Source organism: Budorcas taxicolor, chromosome X, assembly GCF_023091745.1.
Source record: "Budorcas taxicolor isolate Tak-1 chromosome X, Takin1.1, whole genome shotgun sequence".
Lineage (NCBI taxonomy): Eukaryota > Metazoa > Chordata > Mammalia > Artiodactyla > Bovidae > Budorcas > Budorcas taxicolor.
The window spans coordinates 8,753,298-8,779,121 of record NC_068935.1 but is presented as its reverse complement, the minus strand read 5'-3'; the positions used below and the strand labels follow the sequence as shown (position 1 = coordinate 8,779,121).

The 25,824-nt window shown below is 39.6% G+C and overlaps 1 protein-coding gene across 1 annotated transcript in view; it reads left to right on the top strand.

Moving 5' to 3' along the window:
* Positions 1 to 25,824, top strand: part of PCDH19 (protocadherin 19) — a 125,354-nt gene that overhangs the window by 61,882 nt on the left and 37,648 nt on the right. The window contains exons 4-5 of the mRNA XM_052663666.1: positions 3,257 to 3,315; positions 11,532 to 11,704. Coding sequence (XP_052519626.1) covers positions 3,257 to 3,315; positions 11,532 to 11,704 — 232 coding nt within the window. The remainder of the gene's footprint in view (positions 1 to 3,256; positions 3,316 to 11,531; positions 11,705 to 25,824) is intronic.

The following is a 25,824-nucleotide window of genomic DNA, read 5'->3' as shown; positions in this document are numbered from 1 at the left end:
TTTAGAGTAAAAAGAGAAAGATAGCAAGGTGATAAGCTTCAGTGATCCTTTCCTACCCTACAGTGGCAGATCAGTGGCATCTCTGTCCAGGTTAACCCATCTGTATACCACAGCAAGGGAAAGAGAATTGCTACGTTTCCATAAGTAAGTCTTCTAGACCTGTGTTCTCCTATAACTCAGTGCCTGTGAGTGGGAATCCTCAAGGTGAGATGTAGTACTCCATTAGGACCAAGAAGTAGTACAGTCACGAGGGATAAATTTGTATGATTTAGTTTATTTGCCCAGAGTTCTGTCATATCTCCACAGGGCTCCAAATTTGAAGCACAGTGCACACAGATTGGAAATCCATATATGCAAAGCAGTATAAAATATTCCACCTGAAAACTGACTTAATGTGACAATATCATGGAATGTTGCTCATGCTTTCTGTGCAAAGCTAGTATCCTCCTTTCTTTTACATCTGTGTCTCTGTTAACTTCCTTGAAAAAAAGATTTAGGAAGTTTGGAAGCTGTGATGGAATGTGTGCTGCATGGTACTCTTTTATTGCCCAAATGGGGCAAATCTCAGATCCTACTTGGGAATCCATGTTCTGTAGAAAGCAGAGGATAAGGATTTCCACCATTCCTACCACGAGTTATGACAAATGCACTTGAAATTCCCCTTAGGATTTGTTTTCTGTTATGCCTATTTTAGGGCTCCTCAGGTGGCGCTAGTGGTAAAGAACCTGCCTGTTGATGCAGGAGACATAAGACATGCGTTCCATCCCTGGGTCGGGAAGATCCCCTGGGGGAGGGCATGGCAACCCACTCCAGTATTCTTGCCTGGAGAATCCCCTGGACAGAGGAGCCTGGCAGGCTACAGTCCATAGGGTCGCAAAAAGTTGGACATGACTGAAGCAAATTAGCACACATGAATGCATGCCTATTTTACGGAGGAGGAAAGTGAGACACATAGAAATTAAGTAATTTGCTTAGGTTGCACAAACTAATAATTAAACTCAGTGCTTAATCATTTCCCTGTTTTGTTTGGGCAGAATCCTTTTCTGTGGGTGAGTGGGGGGCAGTTAGCATGTTTCATGTACTAAGTCGCTTTAGTTGAGTCCAACTCTTTGCAACCCTATGGACTGTAGCCCACCAGGCTCCTCTGTCCATGGGATTCTCCAGGCAAGAATACTGGAGTGGGTTGCCATGCCCGCCTTCAGGAGATCTTCCCAACCCAGGGATTGAACCTGCATCTCTTACGTCTACCTGCATTGGCAGTCGGATTCTTTACCACCAGCATTACCTGGGAAGCAGTTAGCAAACTTCCACTTATTAAATTATATATTGTACTGAATATCATAGAAGAATACATTTACCCAACACTATTTTTGCCTTTTATATTGGTGTAGAAATTAATTTCAGAAGTGCTTGTTGGTTGACACACTGATGGATAACCTCTTCCAGCACTGTATTCCCAATGCAGCTTCAAGTTTGCTTCCTCATCTTGTAGTTATGTTTGCAACAATTTCAGCCTCCATTTTCTTATGAACCAATTAGAAATGAACTAACCCTTTTGATTTTAACTGTCCGATCCATTCCTTCCAACAACACTGAAACTTACTTATGATTTTCATTCAAGGGGATTTTATCCTTTAGAAAAAGCCAGTGTGCTTGCATGCATGCATGCTCAGTCACTTCAGTCCTGTCTGACTCTTTTCCAACCCCATGAACTGTAGCCTGCCAGGCCCCTCTGTCCATGGGATTCTCCATGCAAGAATACTGGAGTGGGTTGCCATGCCCTCCTCTGGGAGAATCTTCCCAACCCAGGGATTGAACCTGTGTCTCTTCTGTTTCCTACATTGGCAGGCAAATTCTTTACCCCTAGTGCCACCTGGGAAGCCCAGATATAATTACACAGCTCATTTTCAAATAAGGGGCATGGGGGGAACATGGGCATGCACCAGCAAGTACAGGAGAGTGATGGGGATTTAGTTTTCTTCTCCTTACATTCTCTTTCTCTCACCTGCTCGCCACCCCCATCCCCACCTACTCTAGATACTTAAGGTCGCTATCCAGACTGTTGGCTATTTGGTACTCATGTGTTAGAACTGCTATCACCTGTCCTGTTTTCCTGTTTTCAAGGAGTCTGAGCTCCCTGAAACCTAAAGCTGCATCTAAGAACCTGGCATAGTTCCTGTGTGACATGTAGTCATCTGAAAGGAATCTGCTGCTGTTAGCTCGACAGCTATTGTGTTTCCTTTCACAGGCACTTTCAGTTGAAGTGATTTCTGAAGGCCCTAAGGAATGGTGAGAATGGTGAGAATTTCTGGTAGACCAGCAGGAAGTCAAAGGAGATGGGTACTTTTCAGTTTATACAGTGATTAACGAGAGTGTACTTTAGTTTTGGACATAAGATCCACTTTTTTAGGACCTCCAGTTACTTCAGTGTTGACTTTTCCCTGTGTTTCCCCCTCCTAAGGCTGACTCCCCTGCAATCCGCCCCCAACCTCTGGATGCTTATCAGCTGTTTTCCCAACTCTTATCTGGCAGGTATTCTGCGTTTGCTTTTGCAAAGCTGTTGCTCAGGCAGTCTACTGTAACCACATTAGACAGTGGTGTTTTAATGATAGGAGCTGAGACAAGGGTTTACTTTCAAACTTCATGTTTCACATGAAAGGCTTTGGCATCCACTGTGGACTGCTTTTCACCCCGTTTTAGGTGTAATACTTGTTTGCCTTTATATCTGTGATAAAATGAAGGCCTCCCTATATAACCGGTGCTGAGCAAAATGTCTTAAAACAAAGGGAAGTGCAGAGTTTAAATCCACAGTGGAGGATTACCTTGCCTGCATTTCTATATCTGTGGAATAAATATTTTAATGTGTTAATTATCTAATGAAAATACCTTTGAACTTCCAGTCAATTTGATGGGCACAGATTTGTGTCCACTGGGGAATGGGAAGCAATTAGTTTCTGTGAAGAGTTTGGGTCATGCTGTATCTTCCCTAAGTGGTTGCATAGTGAGTAGTCAGGCGTATTCTAGGAGATGTTTGTGTCAAGTTCATCTTCCTCTGTCCAGGGGCCTGCCTCCACAGAGCCCCCAGGGCCCCAAGGAGGTGGCAGGTATTCGTCAGGGCATTGCCCTACTATGGCCTTAGTTTCTGATTCATTCATTGCCTCTTGCTCAGTAGAAAAATTCCTCCGAAGTAGGACAGTTTGACTCTCTTCATGAATCACCTCCATAACATTTTTAATCTTTTCTTTCCCTATTTCAGACTGAAAATTATTCCTTTGACTCCAACTACGTGAACAGCCGAGCCCATTTAATCAAAAGGTATGTTGGTTTGCTTGCCTATTTCTACAATTAAGCTCAATTTAATACAAAAAGCATGAAGATATTTTTTAATGATGCCTTTTCAGATTTTAAAGTGAAAATGCTTATCTGCTTATTGCAGGAAATTAGGAAAATTCAGAAAAGCATTAAAAAATACTAAATAAAAATCACTGGTAATTCCACCACCCAAAATCACTGTTGGCATTTTATCATGTTTATGTCACTGTATACAGAAATAATTAAATTAAAATTGGGGTCATGTTAAAATAAAATTGATTTGATGATTTAGAAATCTAATATTAAAGTTTTCTCCTGTGTATCTTCTATTGACTTTTAAGATGGTTGATGGCTGTTATTTTGGCAACTTTGAAATCATTTTAAGGCTATTTTAATGACAGATAAACTAATTTCTTATCTTTAAAAAACTTTATAAATGAGAGAGGGAAAGATAATATATTTGCTAATACAATAAATTTTAAAATACGTATTTCAAGCGAAGCATTCAAAGTTGAGATTTGTGTGAATGGTTGCTCATAACCCAGTTATTCATGGAGACAAAATGTATGTGGATACAGAGCTGAATACTGCCTGGAAGATTCTAAGGCGGGAAGATTCCAGGAAGGAAGATTCTATCTGGTGCCGTGGTCACCAAGGTGCCCAAGGCAGGCAAGATAAATGGTTTAGGGAGTCCTCTAAGCAGAGAATTTGTGCAGAAAAACTGGTACTGACCATTCAGATGATGCCTTTATTACTGTTTGATGCAATTGTCCTCTTAAATGGTCCAGAGGTTATTCTGTAGCTAAAATTGAACTCTGTGTGTGATTGTTAATAGAAATGAAATAGAGAAGCAAGCAGGGTATGTTAGAGCTGCAGTAGACAAGATCTGAAAATTCTATTATTTTGCTGGCTTTAATCCCATAAATTTATATCACCAGAAGGGTAGGATTTGAGGAGTAAACTAGTTTGTTGTAGAAAGAACTTTAATTCAGATCTAATTTAATTCACGATGCTGCAGTAGTGCCTACTAACATGCTAGGCTTATCTGTATTGGTCTGGAATCACTTGTGACCTTAAGTGACAATTGTTAATGATGTGAAAATGGATAGCCTAGTATTAACAGTCATAGCATTGTTTAGAATTTTTTGAGGGATTGGGAGGGATTCATTTTGAATATTTTATTGGCCCACAGAAGAAATCAAAAGGTGAGCAAATCAAAATTATTCAACTGATTTATTAGGAAGGATAAAAGCCCTCTTTTTGTACACTGATTAGAGTAACTGCAGCAGAAAGTTGCTTTCTTTTCTGTTTCAGAACTGTTATTTCAAAGCTCCTTTTTTCAGATTTCTGATAAAAACAGTGAGTTACCTATCCTCACAGGCCCCTTGGGCTAGCTCTGGGTACCTGGAAATTCTACGACCAGGTTAAACTCGTAGCATGAACCTGATTTTCATAGCATGGCAGAAGGCTAAGACTCTTGGGAACCCTCACCATCTTAGGTCAGAGCTGAATATCCAATGTGCAAGGCAAACTGATGAGATGAAAACCATGTTCAAACATTTAGCTTTTGGGACACATGTATTTCTTTAGCAGCTTTTGTACTCACTAAAACTTCTGATTTTGATTAATTATATGTTTTTGTTTATACACATGCACACACAAAAGGTACAATGTGGAATTAATAGACTCTCAATGGAAAAAATCTCTTGATGTTCCCTGAGATCAAAGATAGTGAGTGCTTTTTTTTTTTTTTTCCAGTCAGGGATCACCTTGGTTAAGAGGAAAGTTCAAGGACACAAGCATTTTTGCCAGGTTCTGTTTTTGGAACCCTGAGAGCTTTGGAAAACTACAAAGGTCTTGGAATTTATGGGATCAGTTGAATTTAGACAAAGCACAATACCTGGAAAGACACAGGGAATCTTGTGTGCTATGCTTTTTGAGGGGGACTAACTATTTTAAATGTAAAATGTATGGAAAGTGTTAAGAGAGTAGTAACTAACATCAGATGATAAAACCACACAAACTGTGTTCACATAGCTCACAGTGATGTTTGAAAGGTGTTTCACTGTATGTGGTTTCTTGAGGATCCACTTACATGCATGGGAAATATCCTGGCCAGAAAATTCTGAATCTGATTATCAGTCTTAATTTTATTATCAAGTTCTTGTTTCTTTAAATGCCAATCCAATTCCAGGCCAACTTTGAGAATTTCTTTTCCTACCCATTTTTTTCTTCTTCTGTTCGCTTTCCACCCACCAAAGGATTCTTCTTAGACCCGGCTTTTTGGCATTCTCCAGGGGTTATTAACTGTCTTACGTGCAGGCTTCCTTTTCTCTCTCTCATCTGTCTACCTGAGGTAAACCAACAGAAAGCCAAAAGGCAACGGGGTTTCTCCTAGCACAAATTAAGGTTCAGAAGGGTGAGGAGTAGATCAGAAGTGTAACGGAAGATATATAGCACATTGCCCCATAATCTTCTGCACTGAGTAATCTAGTGATTTATTTCTGTAGTGTTTTTTTTTTTTTTCTTCCAGAACGTCATCTGTAACCTGTAGGTATACCCAAGGTTTATGTCAGAGTCCCAGATTAACAGGCCAAGCCAGTTCAGAATTTTTTCCGGACGAATTTCCGTCCTGCTATGTTTGTTGCCTTGCTATCATGTCAGAGCAAGGAAAGCCAGCAGTGGGACGCTGCCCTTGCTGCAACACTGTCTTTCCTCACGCCAGTTTTCTTTACTGCTGTCTGATACCCACTCCTGTAGTGCTTTTGAGCAATATCAAGCAGGGCTGGGGCTGTAGCTCAGAGAAAATAAAGCAGGAAATGAACATGGCTCTGAAGCAGCGTGGGAAAGAAAATGAGCATTGGCTCCTAAACCATACAGAGTGCTTTCCTTTTCCACCTGAATTGTCCTGGGGTTTTGCAGCACCTGGCATGGTGCCTTGTCTGTAACAAATGCTGGTACATGTCTATTGAAAGAATGGATGAAAAAAGTTTAAAAAAACTCAGCATTTTTCCATTGAAAACTAGCATTAAACATTCCTTTATACAGGCAATTTCTGGCCTTTTATGTGCATTAGAATCACCTGGGAGGCTTGTTAAATGCAGGCTCTAGCACCATCCCTAGAGACTCTCCAGTTTTCACAGGTTCCCAAGGTGATTGTGATACAGGTGATCCAAGAACCACTCTAAGATTTTATGTTTCTTAATATAGTTACCCTACTCTTTTGACTTTTAGTCCATTCTTATTCTCAGAAGCTATTTCCCAGGTATGTGGTGTTACCTACTAGAAAGATATGCTCTCCTTTCAGATTTTTCTGTTCTTTGGAAAGATTTCTAATATTTTTAAGTGTAAATATGGGTCAGAATGTTAGTAATGTTCATTCATCAAGTATTCTCTGAGTCTTACGTACAGAATCTTATTCCAAATTTTTTCAAACTTGTTCCTCTGTTAGTCACCAGAACAAGTAATAGAAACATCTGTATTTATAATACCATTGCAAAAAGAACCCTAATTTATTGTCCCACAAAAGTTGCTTTATAAGTCTTTCATCTCCCAACAGGTACACAGGTAATAAACAAGTGAAATAAGTATTTTTTTATGCCTGGCATAAATTGTTATTTGTTTGGGGTGGGTGGCCATTTACCAGGCTGTTTTACAATTTGCAGCATCTTGCTTACTGAGTCTTAAACTGTCTTACAGAAATCCATTCGTTAAGCCACTAAATGTCCTTATAGGATGAGAGTAAGTGGCACTTAGTTTGTCAGATAGGCAAACTGTTCTTTATACAAGTTAACTATTTTAAGGTTTGTCGGAGGGGGTTAATACACTTTGCTTTTTCTTTAGAGAGCACATGACTTCTCATTCTCAAATTACCAGTCCCTTAAGTCCAAGTAGCCGATTCTTCACTATTTTGTTATTTCTCTTCTTCCTATAAAAAGCCAAAAGCTCCAATGTGGTTTATAATAGTTAGGTATATATAAAAATGATCAAAATTTTAAAAGATAGAGCCAAAACCAATTAGGAAAAGCGAAATAAAGATCCCTGGCATCTAACTCACTGCAATTAAACATTACATTTTCCTTGAAGCTTTTGAGAAGCCAAGACAGAGTAAGTATACCAGAGCATGTCATTCTCATTTTTCAATAAAGGAAGGATACCCGTTGGATAGGAGAATTTTTTTTTCCTATCCCTTAATTTTAGAAGAAATTAATGTAGTGGACAATGTCTGACTATAGTTTATAGAAGATATAGAAGCATTCATTATATATACATTTTCTATATCAATCCTATAAAAAGACTATGTACATTTCTCCAATGACGACATACTGATGGCTAACAAACACATGAAAAGATGCTCAACATCGCTCATTATCAGAGAAATGCAAATCAAAACCGCAGTGAGGTACCACTTCACACCAGTCAGAATGGCTGCTATCCAAAAGTCTACAAACAATAAATGCTGGAGAGGGTGTGGAGAAAAGGGAACCCTCTTACACTGTTGGTGGGAATGCAAACTAGTACAGCCACTATGGAGAACAGTGTGGAGATTCCTTAAAAAACTGGAAATAGAACTGCCTTATGACCCAGCAATCCCACTGCTGGGGATACACACCGAAGAAGCCAGAATGGAAAGAGACACGTGTACCCCAATGTTCATCACAGCACTGTTTCTAATAGCCAGGACATGGAAGCAACCTAGATGTCCATCAGCAGATGAATGGATAAGAAAGCTGTGGTACATATACACAATGGAGTATTACTCAGCCATTAAAAAGAATACACTTGAATCAGTTCTAATGAGGTGGATGAAACTGGAGCCTATTATACAGAGTGAAGTAAGCCAGAAAGAAAAACACCAACACAGTATACTAACACATATATATGGAATTTAGAAAGATGGTAATGATAACCCTATATGTGAGACAGCAAAAGAGACACAGATGTATAGAACAGTCTTTTGGACTCTGTGGGAGAAGGTGAGGGTGGGATGATATGAGGGAATAGCATTGAAACATGTATATTATCATATGTGAAACAGATCGCCAGTCCAGGTTTGATGCATGAGACAGGGTACTCAGAGCTGGTGTACTGGGATGACCCAGAGGATGGGATGGGGAGGGAGGTGGGAAGGGGGTTCAGGATGAGGAACACATGTATACCCATGGCTGATTCATGTCAATGCATGGCAAAACCACTACAATATTGTAAAGTAATTAGCCTCCAACTAAAAAAAAAACTATGTACATAATATTTAGTTGTAAGTCAATGAAATCATGACCATATATGGGAGTAATAATCATATTAAGCAATAACCATTTATTGAGCATTTGTGTATAACTGGTACTTCATGTGAAGTATTTGATGAAGTCCTCAAAATGGCTTTCTAAAGGAGGTTTTAGCAAGTGCATTTTTCTAGAGTTTAATTTTTCTTTTTTTTTTTGTTGTTGAAAATTGGAGTATAGTTGATTAATAATCATGTGCTTAGTTCCCTGACAAGGGATTGAACCTAGACCCTTGGCAGTAAAAGCATGGAATCCTAACCACTGGACCACCAAGGAATTCCCAGCAGATGCATTTTACAGACAAAGAAATCAAGGCACAAAGACATTAAGTATCAGACCCAGGTTCCCATAGATGAAGTGGCAAACTAAGGATTATCACTTGTTCTGATGACTCCAAGTTCAATGCTCTTTACACTACAGTCAGGAAATATAACATGTTACAGGAATAGAGTTTAAAGAACCTAGAGCAGTGGTTCTCAACTGGGAGTTGTTTGGCAATGTCTGGAGATATTTCCGGTTGTGCCTTCTGGGAGAGGCATGACTGGCATCTAGTGCATAGAGGCCAGAGATGCTGCTAAACGTCTTATAATGGACAGAACACCTGCCTCCCCCCGCCAACAGACTTATACAGTGTCTGTAGTGTCAAGGTTGGGAACCTTGCTCTGAAAGAATGGTTAATTACATTGTCCTTATTTTATACCCCTCACTATCATCTATCTCAAGCAAGTTTTAGTAACTGCTGAAATGCAGTCAAGTCAGGGTTGAATTCTGTGGTTTAAGGTAACAATCGTGCATTGTGAACTAAAGAAATTTTCACATGCTTCAGATAGCAGGAATGAATGTAGGTAAAAAATGATTTGTTATAAAAATGTAGGAGCCAGTAAGACCATCCAGGCAGGTCATTTCCTTTCTCCTGAGGTGCAAGGGTACGTGTGGACAGGACCAGAGTTTTTTTCTAAAAAGCAAACTTTGAATCTGTTCATTCTGTGGAATTAGTACTTACAGGAAGCCTCCGAATCTGTGCCATGAAGCTAGAGATAGTGACACACTTTAAAGCATCTGTTTCCAATTGGTGTTAATGACCATAAAATACTCATAGGATGATTGGTTTTTGAATAGAACTGCATCCTGGTGGGTCCACAGGGCTGAGTAGCTACATGACATAATTTGAAGGAGCTGAGTGAGTTGGCCTATTGAGTGATTTTAGTTTTAATACAGTTGATCCTCAGTTATTCTTTCTGAAAATAATTAGCAAATAGGTCAGTGCTTCACCCCCTTTTGCCCTTCATTTTCTGATAATTATGGCTTTCCAGTTACTGCCCTTTTGATCTTTTCCTTTTCATATTCAGGGCAGCAAACATTCTACATCTAGGTTGGTCATATGTTAAAAATCCGCTGTCATTCCTTTTGACCAGTGTGGAGAATGACAATGTAGCCATTGTGTCCATGGCATAGCTCTTCATCATATGTACTTAGTGTTCTTATCAAAGCCTCAGAGAGCCAGGCCTGGGGATGTTCAAGGTTGAGCAGATCAAGTGAGTTTGCAGTGTCATCTCCACAGGGCTCCCTTTTCAGAAGTACAGTAGGTCTGTTGGGACTTGTCCTAATTCACAAGCATGCTGCTCTCCCTTGTTGAGACAACAACACATTTTCTTGAGTATGCCTTTGCTGCTTCCTTACTGACTAGGGAATGGATTCACCATTCACTAGGTATTTCAGATACATAATTTATAGTCCATGGTGCATCACAGCTGCACATTCTGTCAGGACATACAAAGTATTGGAGAAGATGAGGCCTCTATGGATGTACCTGATATATTAGTCTCTATTTTTTGAGAAATGGTGTGGGGTTCTTGTGGAGAAGGCAATGGCAACCCACTCCAGCACTCTTGCCTGGAAAATCCCATGGACAGAGAAGCCTGGTAGGCTTCAGTCCATGGAGTTGCACAGAGTCAGACACGACTGAAGCAACTTAGCAGCAGCAGCAGCAGTGGGGTTCTTGGGTAATATGGTTAGTGCACGGAATGGTGGATTGATTTAATAAGTGCAGGCAAAATTTACCCACAAAGTCTTGAGCTGCAGGGTGCCATGTTCTTAGCATAACTGCACTCACTGTTTCCTCTGGTTCTCACTTTTGTCTTACTTTCCATGTACCAAGGCTCTCTTCTCAGCTCCTACCTTTCCTTTATTTCTTTGACTCTGTCCCTCAGCCTCTCTCAGTTAAATCTGATCCCAGGTTCTCTGATCCTGATGACCCTTTCTATCTGACTTGCATTACATCAGTTTCTGCCACTTTCACTTTCACAGTTGCTTAGTAGACATATTTGGAGAGGCAGTATAAATAGGGGTTAAGGGGCCAGGCTCTGGAGTCAGACCGCCTGGGTTTGGTCTTAAATCTGCTACGTTTTAACTAGCTGTGTGACCTTGGACAAGTTATTCAACTTATGTGTGTGTGCCTCTTTTTTTTTTTCACGAAATGTGAATATTAATAGCACCTTTCTTTTATAGAGTTGTGATTATTTAAAAAAGTGAATTCATATCAAGCACTTAGAACAGTGCCTCATGCACAGTAATCCCTCAGTAAACTTTAGCTGTTATTATTTTACTTTGATTGCATAAAAGGAAAAAAAACCTTCTGAAATGATGATATTTTTTGCAGGTGGTTGTTTCAGAATTGTAGTTCCTTCTGCCTTGCCTGTAGTGATGCCCTGAAGATAAGTGAATGAAAGTGATTAGCTTCATCAGAATCCAATAGTGGGGACCTCTCTACAGTGTTAAGTTCCATGATCTTTAAACAGAAAGTTTCCTTCCTCCTGTCGTGTTGGACCATACAGTCGCTGTTGGCCTCATCACAGAGCTGACATCATCCTGGCTCTGAAAGATTTTTAAAAATCAGATCTGTCACAGTTATAAATTATCATTCTTTCTTCAACCCAGCAGCTCCACCTTCAAGGACTTAGAGGGCAACAGCCTAAAGGATAGCGGCCATGAGGAGAGTGACCAGACCGACAGTGAACATGATATCCAGCGGAGCCTGTATTGTGACACAGCGGTCAATGATGTGCTGAACACCAGTGTGACCTCCATGGGATCTCAGATGCCTGACCATGGTAAGGACTGTGTGGCTATAAGAACTCGGGAGGTTTAGTGGCTCACTGTACTCCTGTACTGTTCTTGACTGTAATGAGTGTGTGTTGAAGGTGTGTATTATGCTCGTGCCTCAGCAGCACCTAAAGGGTTTTGAGATGTCCTGACACCTGTCCAGACTCTTCTTTGCCCTCTATGAGTGGATCCACTATGATCATATAAACGTTTAAGCACTTAAAAAGCTGACTACCTATGCATGTTGCATACACACTTGTCAATCATAACTATATCACAAACATAGGGAATGAGCAGATGCCTTCTCACCAGGAATAAATGCCTCTTTTTGATTTAGTACATGAATTCAACCGATCAGTTGAGTTGCAGAGAACACAGCACTTATGACACCAAAGGGGTGAGTTTTATTTCCATATCAGGCTAGTTAGCTTTACCCAGAAGGAGACTCTTCTCTGGCCACGTATTGCATACTATTTACCGAGGAGACAGAGTACAAAACTTCCCGTTTTGTCTATGAGGTGGTGATGCCACCAAATCCCTCTAGCTACCAAGCAAATGCAAGCCACTGGTCATAGGAGACACCAGAGTAAGAAAACTGAATGTAACATTCTGTGCATGTCAAAAATGCCTCAAAGTATTTGTCAGGAACGACATCCTCATGTATGAAGAAGAGTCTAGTTTTGGGAATCTAGCACACATGCTTTAGCAAGAGGAGCTATTTAAAACTGTTCCAAGCATAAACCAGGGTATAAAAACATTAGCAGAGTTCAGCTAAGGCAGAATGTTCAGATGGACTTGGGCACAACTGTCATTTTCAATGTTTTACTGATGCAAACCTGCTAGGCAAACAGCCTGTCTTTTTCAATTAAGAACTATGAATTCAGCTTGGTGTTTAGGCTCAGTGAAGCTTCAGATGCTTGGCTATGTCTTGAGAGTAGCTAGACGCAAGCTCAGCTGGAAGCCCTGCTGCTAAAAGACTTAAAGATGAGAAAACAAAATATGGTGATTATGTGCTGGTCTTCAACTGTTTCATTTCACTTTATACATCATTAAATGGCTTTGTTTTGGTCTTGTAAATGAATCCAAAGGAAAAAAATGCATGATCCACAAAACAAAATGTTTTCTGTGGGGAAAAAGTTTGTCACTGTAGATTCTATTAGATTGTTTAATCCATCCCTTTCCCAGCAGATCCAAGTGTCAAAGTCTATAATATATGTAAGTCACTACCAATTGTGAGCTGCTGCCTTCCCTAATTGGTGAGTGGTGACATCCGCAGGGATAATATACTTTCCAAGCAACCTAAGACTAAAGATGAAAAAATTAAACATATAAGTGAAACAGAGGCTATTTAATTCTCAGAGGATTAGCAGCATGTCACAGAATACAGACTGATGTGTATCATTTACTACTCTTGTGTCTCAAAGAAATGCTTTTTCATTTATATCAGAAAGGGTTTTAGTTAGATGCTCTCTAAAATGAAATAACTCCAGGAAAAGAAATAGTCGTAATTGATTCTCACTTTGTGCCTGTCTAGAACAACATCTGTTTTTTTTTTTTTTTGGTCCCATATCTCTAGGAAAACAGTACCAGTGGACTGGAGCTAGTTTTTCTGAGGGGGTGTTTCTTACAAAAGTGATGTATTGTATGTGTATCCTATAGATTGTGTAATAATGAGATTCTAAAGCAAATGTATGGCATTATCCCAAGACTCTCCTACATTTAAGGTGGGGACCACACACACACGTTTTTGCTGTTCTGTTTTGGCATACTTCTACATTTTGTTTCTCAATATTCAGTTCTCATACATGTATCTTCATTTTTTCCATTGTTCTAGCAGTGGCTAAACCTTGAACCATCCCTTGTGTTTGTTCTTTACAATTTGGTTGAGTCATTAAAGCTTAGGTACAAAGGGAATTCAGGTCTTGCTTACATCTCTGGCTCTACCTTATGATATCCCAGTACCTCTGAGCTTCCTATAATGGTACTTAAGTGAAACTGTTAGACTCTCAGACATGTACAACTCTTTGTGACCCCATGAACTGCAACATGCCAGGTCTCCCTGTCCATCACCAACACCTGGAGTCTATCCAAACCCATGTCCATCGAATCGGTGACACCACCAACCATCTCATCCTCTATCGTCCTCTTCTCCTCCTGCCCTCAATCTTTCCTAGCATCAGGGTCTTTTCAAATGAATCAGCTCTTCGCATCAGGTGGCCAAAGTATTGGAGTTTCAGCTTCACCATCAGTCCTTCAAATGAACACCTAGGACTGATCTCCTTTAGCATGGACTGGTTGGATCTCCTCGCAGACAAAGGGAGTCTCAAGGGTCTTCTCCAACACCACAGTTCAAAAGCATCAATTCTTCTACGCTCAGCTTTTTTTTATAGTCCAACTCTCACATCCATACATGACTACTGGAAAAACCGTAGCCTTGACTAGACGGACCTTTGTTGGCAAAGTAATGCCTCTGCTTTTTAATATGCTGTCTAGGTTTGTCATAACTTTCCTTCCAAGCAGTAAGTGTCTTTTAATTTCATGGCTGCAGTCACCATCTGCAGTGATTTTGGAGCCCAGAAAAGTAAAGTCTGTCACTGTTTCCATTGTTTCCCCATCTATTTGCCATGAAGTGATGGGACCAGATGCCATGATCTAGTTTTTCTTAATGTTGAGATTTAAGCCAACTTTTTCACTCTCCTCTTTCACTTTCATCAAGAGGCTCTTTAATTCTTCTTCACTTTCTGTCATAGGGGTGGTGTTATTTGCATATCTGAGGTTATTGATCTTTCTCCCAGCAATCTCGATTCCAGCTCGTGCTTCCTCCATCCCAGCGTTTTTCATGATGTACTCTGCATATAAGTTAAATAAGCAGGATGACAATATACAGCCTTGATGTACTCCTTTCCCTATTTGGAAACAATCTGTTGTTCCATGTCTAGTTCTAACTGTTGCTTCCTGACCTGCATACAGATTTCTCAAGAGGCAGGTCAGATGGTCTGGTGTGCCCATCTCTTTCAGAATTTTCCAGTTTATTGTGATCCACACAGTCAAAGGCTTTGGCATAGTCAATAAAGCAAAAATAGATGTTTTTCTGGAACTCTCTTGCTTTTTCCATGATCCAGTGGATGTTGGCAATTTGATCTCTGGTTCCTCTCCCTTTTCTAAAACCAGCTTGAACATCTGGAAGTTCACGGTTTACATATTGCTGAAGCCTGGCTTGGAGAATTTTAAGCATTACTTTTTACTAGGTGTGAGATGAATGCAATTGTGTGGTAGTTTGAGCATTCTTTGCCATTGCCTTTCTTTGGGATTGGAATAAAAACTGAACTTTTCCAGTCCTTTGGCCACTGCTGAGTTTTCCACATTTGCTACCATATTGAGTGCAGCACTTTGACAGCATCATCTTTCAGGATTGGAAATAGCTCAACTGGAATTCCATCACCTCCACTAGCTTTGTTCATAGTGATGCTTCCTAAGGCCCACTTGACTTCACATAAGTAGTTGAAAGACAAATATGAACAAATTTATGCCTGCCTGATCTGGTAACCATTCTAATTACATAATTACATAAATAGTAATCATAATTAGTGTGGTTCTAATTAGATTTGTTCCAGGGCAACATGGTATTGTTGCTCCTGAGGACTACTGATCTAGAAAGGTGAGGAGGGAAAATGGAATCTCCTCTGGACTCAGACTATGCTGAAAGTCTCAAAGATATATTGAGGAAAAAAGGTCCCAGTTCTCTTTGGTTCATTGATACTGTGTTAGGCATCTCAAACCAAAGTACCCCTAAATCCAAAAGGTGCCAGAGCTGAACTGTTTTTGAGATTTTAATGGATGTCTCTGGAGAAGAGCAAGGGTTATAATGATACTGTCAGACTAACTCTGATCCTGATAATTATTTTTTCTGGTCCTATCAGAATTACTCCAAAGTTGGACCAAATATACCCAATACAGTTCACCTTATGCCTTTGTTTGGGGGAATTTAGCTCACCTTGGATTTCATGTGTGTAGATCTCTCTGTGATGTTTCCAATTTGGATATTAGTGCAGAATTTTATATATATATATATATATATATATATATATATATATATATAGACATATGAATAATGAAGAATCTCAGGATTTTCCAGATAAGGGTAATTTTATTCAACTGTTAATTTTTTTTTTCCTTGAACAGGAGCAAGTTGTTCATTGAGCTCATATTGTGTTGCTAGTGTTTGAGGAAAATGTACAAACAGTATTTGCTTCTCATTTTCTTAGACACCAGGGCCCTGTGCTTCTTCACACTGCCAAAACTTTCTTTGGAGTTTATTTTTTTAGCTATACTGTAGCTAAACAATGCTCAGTGTGAATATCAAGGGTGCTTTGAGATTCTCAGATCCCCTAATTTTCAGCTATTTTTCTCTGAGAACATTCCTAGACAAGGGAACCCAGGATCACTATATTTAACCAAAGGAGAATGGCTGGAAGAATTTTGTACTCAAAGGGCAAGAGTCCAGATTTAGACCCTTGACTTCAGATTGTGGGGTTTTTGTTTGTTTGTTTGTTTGTTTGTTTTACTTTTAATTTTAATGGAAACACACTGGTTACAGTCAATATGTTCTACATTTTATTAATTTGAGTAGATAAAGAATTCATTCAAATGATATTGAATTGCCCAAGAGATGCAGAGCCAGAAACAGTGCTCCAAGTGATAACATAGAACTTGTGTGGTGAGGTCACCACTGCTGTTGCTGTATACAGAATCCCCAGCTTACACTATTGACACCATGGATGCTGGGCTCTGGGTGTCCCTGCTACTGCCACCTGGATACCTTGGGTTACCCATCACCCAGATGGAATTTCCACAGCCCCCATTCCCTTGTCAGAGAAGGCAATGGCACCCCACTCCAGTACTCTTGCCTGGAAAATCCCATGGACTGAGGAGCCTGGTAGGCTGCAGTCCATAGGGTTGCTAGGAGTTGGACACAACTGAGCGACTTCACTTTCACGCATTGGAGAAGGAAATGGAACCTACTCCAGTGTTCTTGCCTGGAGAATCCCAGGGATGGGGGAGCCTGGTGGGCTGCCATCTATGGGGTCACGCAGAGTCGGACATGACTGAAGCGACTTAGCAGCAGCATTCCTTTGTACCATCAGCTTGCTAGTTTTTTTTTCTTTTATCTATTTAAAATTTTTAATTGGAGGATAATTACAATATTTTTTTATTTTAAATTTATTTATTTTTAATTGAAGGATAATTACTTTACAGAATTGTGTTGGTTTCAGTTCTTTTTTTGATTGCCCCAACCAGACATATCTGTGAGCTGGGTCAGGGTAGAGATAAAATGGAATGGTAAGAATCTCTGCTTTCTGAATTATTATCAATCCTTCACTTTGATGCATTAGAGAAGGAAATGGCATCCCACTCCTGTGTTCTTGCCTGGAGAATCCCAGGGACGGGGGAGCCTGGTGGGCTGCCGTCTATGGGGTCGCACAGAGTCGGACATGACTGAAGCGACTTAGCAGCAGCAGCAGCAGCAGCAGTATCACTCACAACATGCCTAAAACCTGATCAGTGGGCTGATGAACTGACTGAGCCAAATTTCCCAGTTGCCAGGTATCTGAATTACATTTATTATTTATAGTGCCTTTGAATTAATATGTCTCAACTTGCCCCCAGTACTGTAGCTCTTGTCATGGCTTCCCAGAAAAGGAGCTAATGGAGCATTCTTTATCCTATAGTTTCTACTGGCATATGAAAGTAAAGTCGCTCAGTCGTGTCCGACTCTGCGACCCCATGGACTGTAGCCTACCAGGCTCCTCCGTCCATGGGATTTTCCAGGCAAGAGTACTGGAGTGGGGTGCCATTGCAATTCTATGTCTATGTAGCTCTCAGAGTACCTTGAAAACAAGTCAGTGTTGTCACTCAGCATAGTTTACCACCTGATTTGGTGCTGAGTTGGGGAGTCACACTCAAATCTTTTAACCAATGTTTTCCCTCCCTGAATTTGAGTTATTTGGTAAAATGACACCTTCTGGCAGGGACAAAAATTTTGCCCTGTGCAATTTCTGCAGACAATCTCTAAGAAGAGTAACCAAAAAGTAGAGTGCTCAGAGGTGCCAGAGGCTCGTGGGTTTGTTGCACATTTGGGAGTCTGACAGGACTGCAACCCCTTCCTGCCTATTTCTGGGTTGAATAGTGCTGGGTTTAATAGGCTTTTGTCTCCTTGCTTCTTTGCATGCTCATTTGCGATGACTTGTATATCCCATTATGAATACTCAAATGTGTAGTTCTGATGAAATTAGAGTTTATGGGTTCATGTCTTAGAGTTGTACATACTCGTCCCAAGCCTAACTCATTTGTTTCAAATCACACTCGATCTCTCTTACCTTATGATTTAATTATTGATTATAAATTCATCAGCTGAAAAGATGAATTTAATTGCTATAATATGCACCTAATTTGGAGCTCACTACAACACTGAATTGGTTTCCCTCCCATGCTAATTGATACCAAATGGAAGCAGTGTACAGAAATTTGTGAGAACATCTATCTGATTTTCACATCCAAAAGCACCCAAATGCAATATAATGATTGCTTTATTTCTGAAAGTGTAGGTTCTTCGCATTTTCCTAAACTTATTCATTTGCTATTTTCATCACCTGTATATCATTTAACATGTTTGTTGTGTAAAACATTGATTTAAAGAACTTGAGCTGTGCCTAATGCAACCGCTATTGCAAATTAGCCATGAAAATGTTCTGGAGGCTGCACACTATGCATATCCTAGTTTCAAGCACAGGTGTATTAGGACGTTTACACTTTCAACACTCTATCAACAATATGTAATTTCCTTTCCTATAGCCTTTTAATGAAATTATGATTCCATGACTGAACATCCCTTCGTTATCCTCTTACCTATCCCCTGACTCACCTCTCACCTCACTAAACTGCCAACATTCATTTCAATTAGTCTCTTAGCAAAATAGGGAGTTCTCAATGGAGAATATTTTGTGACATTGCAAGGCAGTGTGCTGCTGGGCTCCAGAAATGGTAGCATGAACCAGATGTTCATAGAGTAATTGAAAATTGCATTTTATCAGATAGTATTTGCTGTCAAAAAGGTTTATCTTTACTTCAACAAAGAGGTTGATTAGCTCCCCCTGGACTCAAATTAGCATCTTTGAGGCTAGATATACTGTTTTGCAATTCATGTGGTTATTTCTCCCCTGCTTTAGCTCATATAGAATTGTTTAAAGATGTCTTTAGCCTCTTGAAAACAAACCAGGTAAAATGTTTAATTACTTGAATGTATATGTAATGTAATGTATACAGAGTAATGTATATGTATACAGAGTTTCTATATATATGGCTTTCAGGTTTTCTCATCTTGCCTCAGGTATACAGCATTCTAATACCAGATAGGAACAATCCATGCATAGATATTGTTATTCATTCATTCAGCAATAGGTCCAGCTCTGGGAAAGTGTCAGCTACTTCTGTTATTGACTGTGAAAATTATCACCTTTTTAGATTTGCTTATCTGGGTTTTACTGGGGTGACCAAGGTCAGCTCAATGATGAAATAAATAACTTTTATTTTAGAAATATTTCTAAGAATAGAGCCTGGGACTAATATGAATCTTATTAATACTGTGCCAATAAAGCAGAAGAAACTATAAAAGAAGATGGTTACAGTCAAGGTCATATTTTTAATAAGAGTATCATGAAAAAATCTTCCTTGATCTAATTTGAACAGTCACAATGTTAAGGATTTTCTTTTTAAATTCTGCTCTGAGATTGAACTTCCTGCTTAATTTTAGTTAATGTCATTGTAAAACGGTAGGTTTAATCTCTGACATGCCTTTTTACCTTTCTGGTTAGGAAGTACTCAGTGATACTCAATACCCAGTTTCTCTTTCCTTTTGCGGTCCAGGGCCTTTATCCATTCTCAGTCTCAGCAATGGGTGGGTAGGTGGGAAGAGAGATGACAGGTGGATGCTTTTGTTTATTTCAACTACATTGTTGCACCAGATAAATGGATTCCTTCCAAAGCATTATTTACATTTTATTAGTAAGGTGGCCACTAGAATAAAATGTTCCTTAACTAATGGAAGGTCTTTCCCGGGTAGCTCAGCTGGTAAAGAATCTACCTGCAATGCAGGAGACCCTGGTTTAATTCCCGTATTGGGAAGATCCGCTGGAGAAGGGATAGGCTACCTACTCCAGTAATCTTGGCCTTCCCTGGTGGCTCAGACGGTAAAGAATCCACGTGCAATGTGGGAGACTTGGGTTCAATCCCTGGGTTGGGAAGATCCTGTGAAGGAGGGAATGGCAATCCACTCCAGTATTCTTGCCTGGAGAGCCCTCATGAACAGAGGAGCCTGGTGAGCTATAGTTTATGGGGTCACAAAGAGTCGGACATGCCTGAACGACAAGCACAGCACAGCCAAACTAATGGAAACATTCATGCTCTTAGTTGTTGTTTGCTAGCGTTCTTTTGGCGTGGGCTTTTTGGTCAGAGAATTCTTTTAGGACAGCTCAAGTTTATCTACTTTGAAATAAAAGCATTCTTCCTCTTTTTTATATAGTAATGTTTTCTTGATCCACTTAGAACTTTTAGTTGTCTCAAAGTCACTGTCTATTTTAAATTTTATTATTATTAATAATTACCTTTAGTAAAGGATTCATTATTCATCAAGAGAATAAATACAGAGGTCTTTCCTGACTAGTTGACACTGAGAATTTCTATATTTCTGAGCACTTGGAAAGAATTGGAGGATGGAGGCTCTATAAAGGGAGCACACTGAACAGTTAAGAATTTCATTCTCTAGGAGTTTATGGCCCAATAGCACAAATGGTCCAGTATGGAATAGATTGCATGGGATCAGTGAAGAAATTAATTAAGACAACTTCAGCTGGAAAGCAAAATCCTTTTCAAAAGACACTTCTGTGTAATGGGATTCCTTTGGAGGAATACTGGAAGCCATGCCCCGAGATAGCACGTGAGATAATATTAAGCTCTATTTGGGTGATTTGCTAGGTGAATTTTTTCAAATTGCTTCATGATAAAGCAAGTTCTGTAGGCCATGGTAAGTAGGGATGCTGGCGATCGGACAACAGATGAGAAGCAAATCAAATTGTTTTATAGGGATAAATCATATGATTGGTTCACATACTGAAACAGTCCATTGAAATATCAAGATCATTATCTTCTTTGGGTTTTTCAATCTATTTAACATCATTTCTGTTCCATCATTAAGATGGTTAAGCACCATAAATAAACTCCATCAGGATCGGAAAACAAACTGAACTTTCCATTTATATATTTATGAAATATTTTTTTCTGTTCATCTTCCCTTTAACCCTTTTCTTATGAAATAAATATGAAGAATTGAGTCCTGATTTAAAAAGCAATTTCAAGAATACCAAAATCCTGTATTGCTTCCTTATTGTATAGGCAAAATATCTGTGAGATGGCTTTCCTCTCTTACTGTAGATGCTTTTTTATCATCCAGGATCAGGTCTTTGCCCCAGGTATTTTTGATCTCTGCCCTTACCAGATGGCTCATTATCTGTTTATTTTGGGCCAATGAAAGCTAATTTAACACATACACTTTGGAAATGTGGCTTGACAAGGAAGTCTTTTCAATTTCTCTTCCTACAAGGCTTACCCCCCAAAACACTTTAGCCATGGAAAAATCACCAAGGACCAAATTAGAAAAGGTTTGAACTGACCTTCAGAACCATCAGAAGAGTTGCTTTTTAGAAACTTATGCACAGCATAAGTTTAGTTCAGTTCAGTCGCTCAGTCATGTACGACTCTTTGAGACCCCATGAATCACAGCACGCCAGGCCTCCCTGTCCATCACCAAGTCCCGGAGTTCACTCAGACTCACATCCATTGAGTCAGTGATGCCATCCAGCCATCTCATCCTCGGTCGTCCCCTTCTCCTCCTGTCCCCAATCCCTCCCGGCATCAGAATCTTCTCCAATGAGTCAACTCTTCTCATGAGGTGGCCAAAGTACTGCAGTTTCAGCTTTAGCATCATTCCTTCCAAAGAAATCCCAGGGTTGATCTCCTTCAGAATGGACTGGTTGGATCTCCTTGCAGTCCAAGGGACTCTCAAGAGTCTTCTCCAACACCACAGTTCAAAAGCATCAATTCTTCGGTGCTCAGCCTTCTTCACAGTCCAACTCTCACATCCATACATGACTACTGGAAAAACCATAGCCTTGACTAGATGGACCTTAGTCGGCAAAGTAATGTCTCTGCTTTTGAATATGCTATCTAGGTTGGTCATAAATTTTCTTCCAAGGAGTAAGTGTATTTTAATTTCATGGCTGCAGTCACCATCTGCAGTGATTTTGGAGCCCCCCAAAATAAAGTCTGACTCTGTTTCCACTGTTTCCCCATCTATTTCCCATAAAGTGATGGGACCGGATGCCATGATCTTCGTTTTCTGAATGTTGAGCTTTAAGCCAACTTTTTCACTCTCCTCCTTCACGTTCCTCAAGAGGCTCTTTAGTTCTTCACTTTCTGCCATAAGGGTGGTATCATCTGCATATCTGAGGTTATTGATTTCTTCTGGCAATCTTGATCTTAAGTTCTTTCTAATTTGTGGTTTAATACCTTTACTAAATCATGCAGGAGTTCAACTGTAGTCTGCTTTAAAATAAAAGTGCAACTCATTATGTTGCTTCCCTTTTAATAGATATCTGTAAACAAACACTACTGTAATCACCTGGAGAAACTTGGTAATTTTAGTCAATTACAGCAAGGCAGCTTCCCAGCCATGAGTTTGTAAATTGAAATCCAGAGATACTTTTTCCAATATATGGCTTCTTTCACCACTTCTAAGCTCATATAGTCTCTCTTTTCTCTTCTTAGTTTGGATAATAATAGATGTTTGACTACTTGCTTTCTCCCTTCCTCTTTCTTTCCATGGAGTTTCCAACCTGAGTGAACAATAGAATCTTTCCTTTTTAATATATGGAAAAAGGGGGAAGAGGAATGATATAGGTTCCAAGATAGACTGGTCAGACTGTTCTAAGACATCACCACCTGATGTTTTAATTATTAATGAGATTGTCAGTTGTTTTAATCTGGAAAGTAAACCAAAAGAATGGTTTTGATTTTAATTTAATTTTAAAATCAGCTTATTGGGAAAAAAAAAATGCCTCCAGCTTGTGAGAGTCATGTAAACTGTTGATAAACTGAAGCAAGTCCAATGCAGAAGCTGAACCATCATTCATATGCAAATGTGAACTCTATTAAATTTAGGGAACTATTATTATTATTATTATTATCACTAGTTAGAAAATTTAGTTCTTTTAATTCAAGGAACCATTTTATTTAAGAGATATGCTTCATACAATTATCTGTTCCATATGTTTTTTTCTGGAAGAAAAACTGATACACTAAGAATTTGAAGACTTTTATTCATGTCAGAACACAAATCAGTGGCAAAGTCCAGAGTAAAGCCCAAAGTGCAGATTCTTTTTGTTGACTCACTGTCCATCAAGCTGTACATTTTAGAAGCTGAGTGATTATCTGTGAGTACCCTATTAAGTTTGGATTTTCTTACAGTGGATGATTCTGCTTAGCGCAAAATGTGAATTCAGAAATATGGTGTCTATGCACAAATTGGAACTTAAGGACCTGGAGCCAGACCTTTGTTTGTACCGACTGTCAACTTAGAAAGTTTCATTATCTCAGAGTTTCACCAAACACTTTCAGATTTATAATTGATGTCAACTGAAGTTGAAGGCAAAGAAAACCTGCCTTATTTGACTGCAGAAAACATTACCTTACTGTTTGGTCCTAGTTAGTTATCTATAGCATAGATGTCTTGAATCACACTAGCCTTCTGCTAACACAGCAAGTGAGCACTTTCTGAATTCAGCTGATGATCAATCTAGGCAGCTAATGAGACTGCAAACAGTCTGAGCTGCTGGAGCTGGCACCAGGAAGCCACCATTCCAAACTAACCATCTCTCATTAACCTTTTGGTATTTCCTTTGTGATGCTAATTAGGGGCTCATAAAACTATCTGCTTTGGATCTTTGGTTTAAAATCCAGTTTTCCAAAAACACAGTCTACTTTAAGGCTTCCATAAGTATGATGTTTCCCCTCATGGACTCTTTGTGACCCCATGGACTGCAGCACACTAGGCTTCCCTGTCCATCACCGACTCCTGGAGCTTGCTCAAACTCATGTCCGTCGAGTCTGTGATGCTATCCAACCATCTCATCCTCTGTCATCCCCTTTTCCTCCCACCTTCAGTCTTGCCAAGCATCAGGGTCTTTTCCAATGAGTTAGTTTTTTTTGTATCAGAGGGCCAAAAGTATTAGAGTCTCAGCTTCAGCATCAGTCCTTCCAATGAATATTCAGGACTGATTACCTTTAGGATTGACTGGCTTGATCTCTTTCCAGTCAAGGGACTCTCAAGAGTCTTCTCCAACACCACAGTTCAAAAGCATCAATTCTTAGGCACTCAGCTTTCTTTATAGTCCCAACTCTCACATCCATGCATGACTACTAGAAAACCCATAGATTTGACCAGACGGACCTTTGTTGTCAAAGTAATGTCTCTACTTTTTAATGTGTTGTCTAGGTTGGTCATAGCTTTTCTTCCAAGGCACAAGCGTCTTTTAATTTCATGGCTGCAGTCACCATTTGCAGTGATTTTGGAGCCCCCCAAAATAAAGTCTGTCACTGTTTCCATTGTTTCCCCATCTATTTGCCATGAAGTGATGGGACTAGATGCCATGATTTTTGTTTTCTAAATGTTGAGCTTTAAGCCAACTTTTTCCACTCTCCTCTTTCACTTTCATTAAGAGGCTCTTTAGTTTTTTGCTTTCTGCCATAAGGTTGGTGTCATACTCAATCCTTACAGGTAAACCCAGAATTCTAATTGTCATTAGAATCTTCTAGACACTGTCCCATCAATTCAGGCTCCAACTAATACAAGCAAGTCCCATTGAGTCAGCTTCTAGCCTATTCCTTTTCTTTAAGATCAACACCACTAGTGTGCCTGTAAATCTGAAGATAAGCATAGCATCATAGTGACTAAGAATACAGATTTTGGAATAAAACAAAGTGCCATGCTTATCTTTGCTTCTTAGTAGTTATTAACCTTACTCAAATTACTTATTTTTTGAGCCCTAAATATTATCATCTACAAAATAGGAGTAAACACAGAAATTAATTATCAGGGTGGTTGTGAGATAATCTAGGTAACGCACTTAGTGTTACTTCCTGACACATAATGAGTACTCAAAAATAGAAAGTGCTGTTATTACTATGGAGATTTCAGTTTTCAAAATATCTACTTTGCATGATTTCAGAGCCTCTCATCTGCTTGCTGCTGTCTATAATACCTTTAACAGAGGGTCAGGCATTTAATTCTACAATTATAGTTCAAATTTCAAGTAGCCTTTGGGAAGAGGGAATGCATTTATTCTGTTTCACAGTAAATTGTAAATGAGTGCTCTTAAATTGTTTCTAACACTGGGATTTGGGGTGTGTGGGGGGGAGGGATGGTTTCTAGAATAGTGAAGACTATAAGAGTCTCAGCAGTTGGGGAAAAGCACTAAAATGGGGTGTCAAAGATGACAACCTCATGAGTTTTCCCAGAGCTGTCAATGTCCAAATGAATGCTGAATAATTATTTGAATTACTCACTGTGAAATATCTGAATGCTGAAAAGCTGCCTTTACTATCAAATCATGTTTCTGAATTAGCCCAGTCTTTGGTTTGAGATATTAAAGAACGTCCACAAAAGGTTCTTACTGATGCTGAAAATGTAGCCTCTGTGCACCAGTGACCAGTAGAATTTTGGAGACAGAGTTTTGGGTGAAGTAGAAAGAAGAGCTTTATTGCTTTGCCAGGCAAAGGGGATACAGCAGGGTAATGCCTCAAAATCTGTCCCAACTTAGGAGGATTTGGTGAGTTTTATAGCAAGGGTTCAACAGTGGGGTTACTAAGGACCAGGGTGTGTGTAGGGCCATCACTTCTTTAATCTGGCCTCAGGTGGTCTCCTGATGAACTTCTCTGGTTCCTTTAAAGTGGCCTCAGGTAGTCTCCTGATGAGTTTCTCTCTTGATGTTATCAAACTGATCTTCTCTGGAATGAAGGA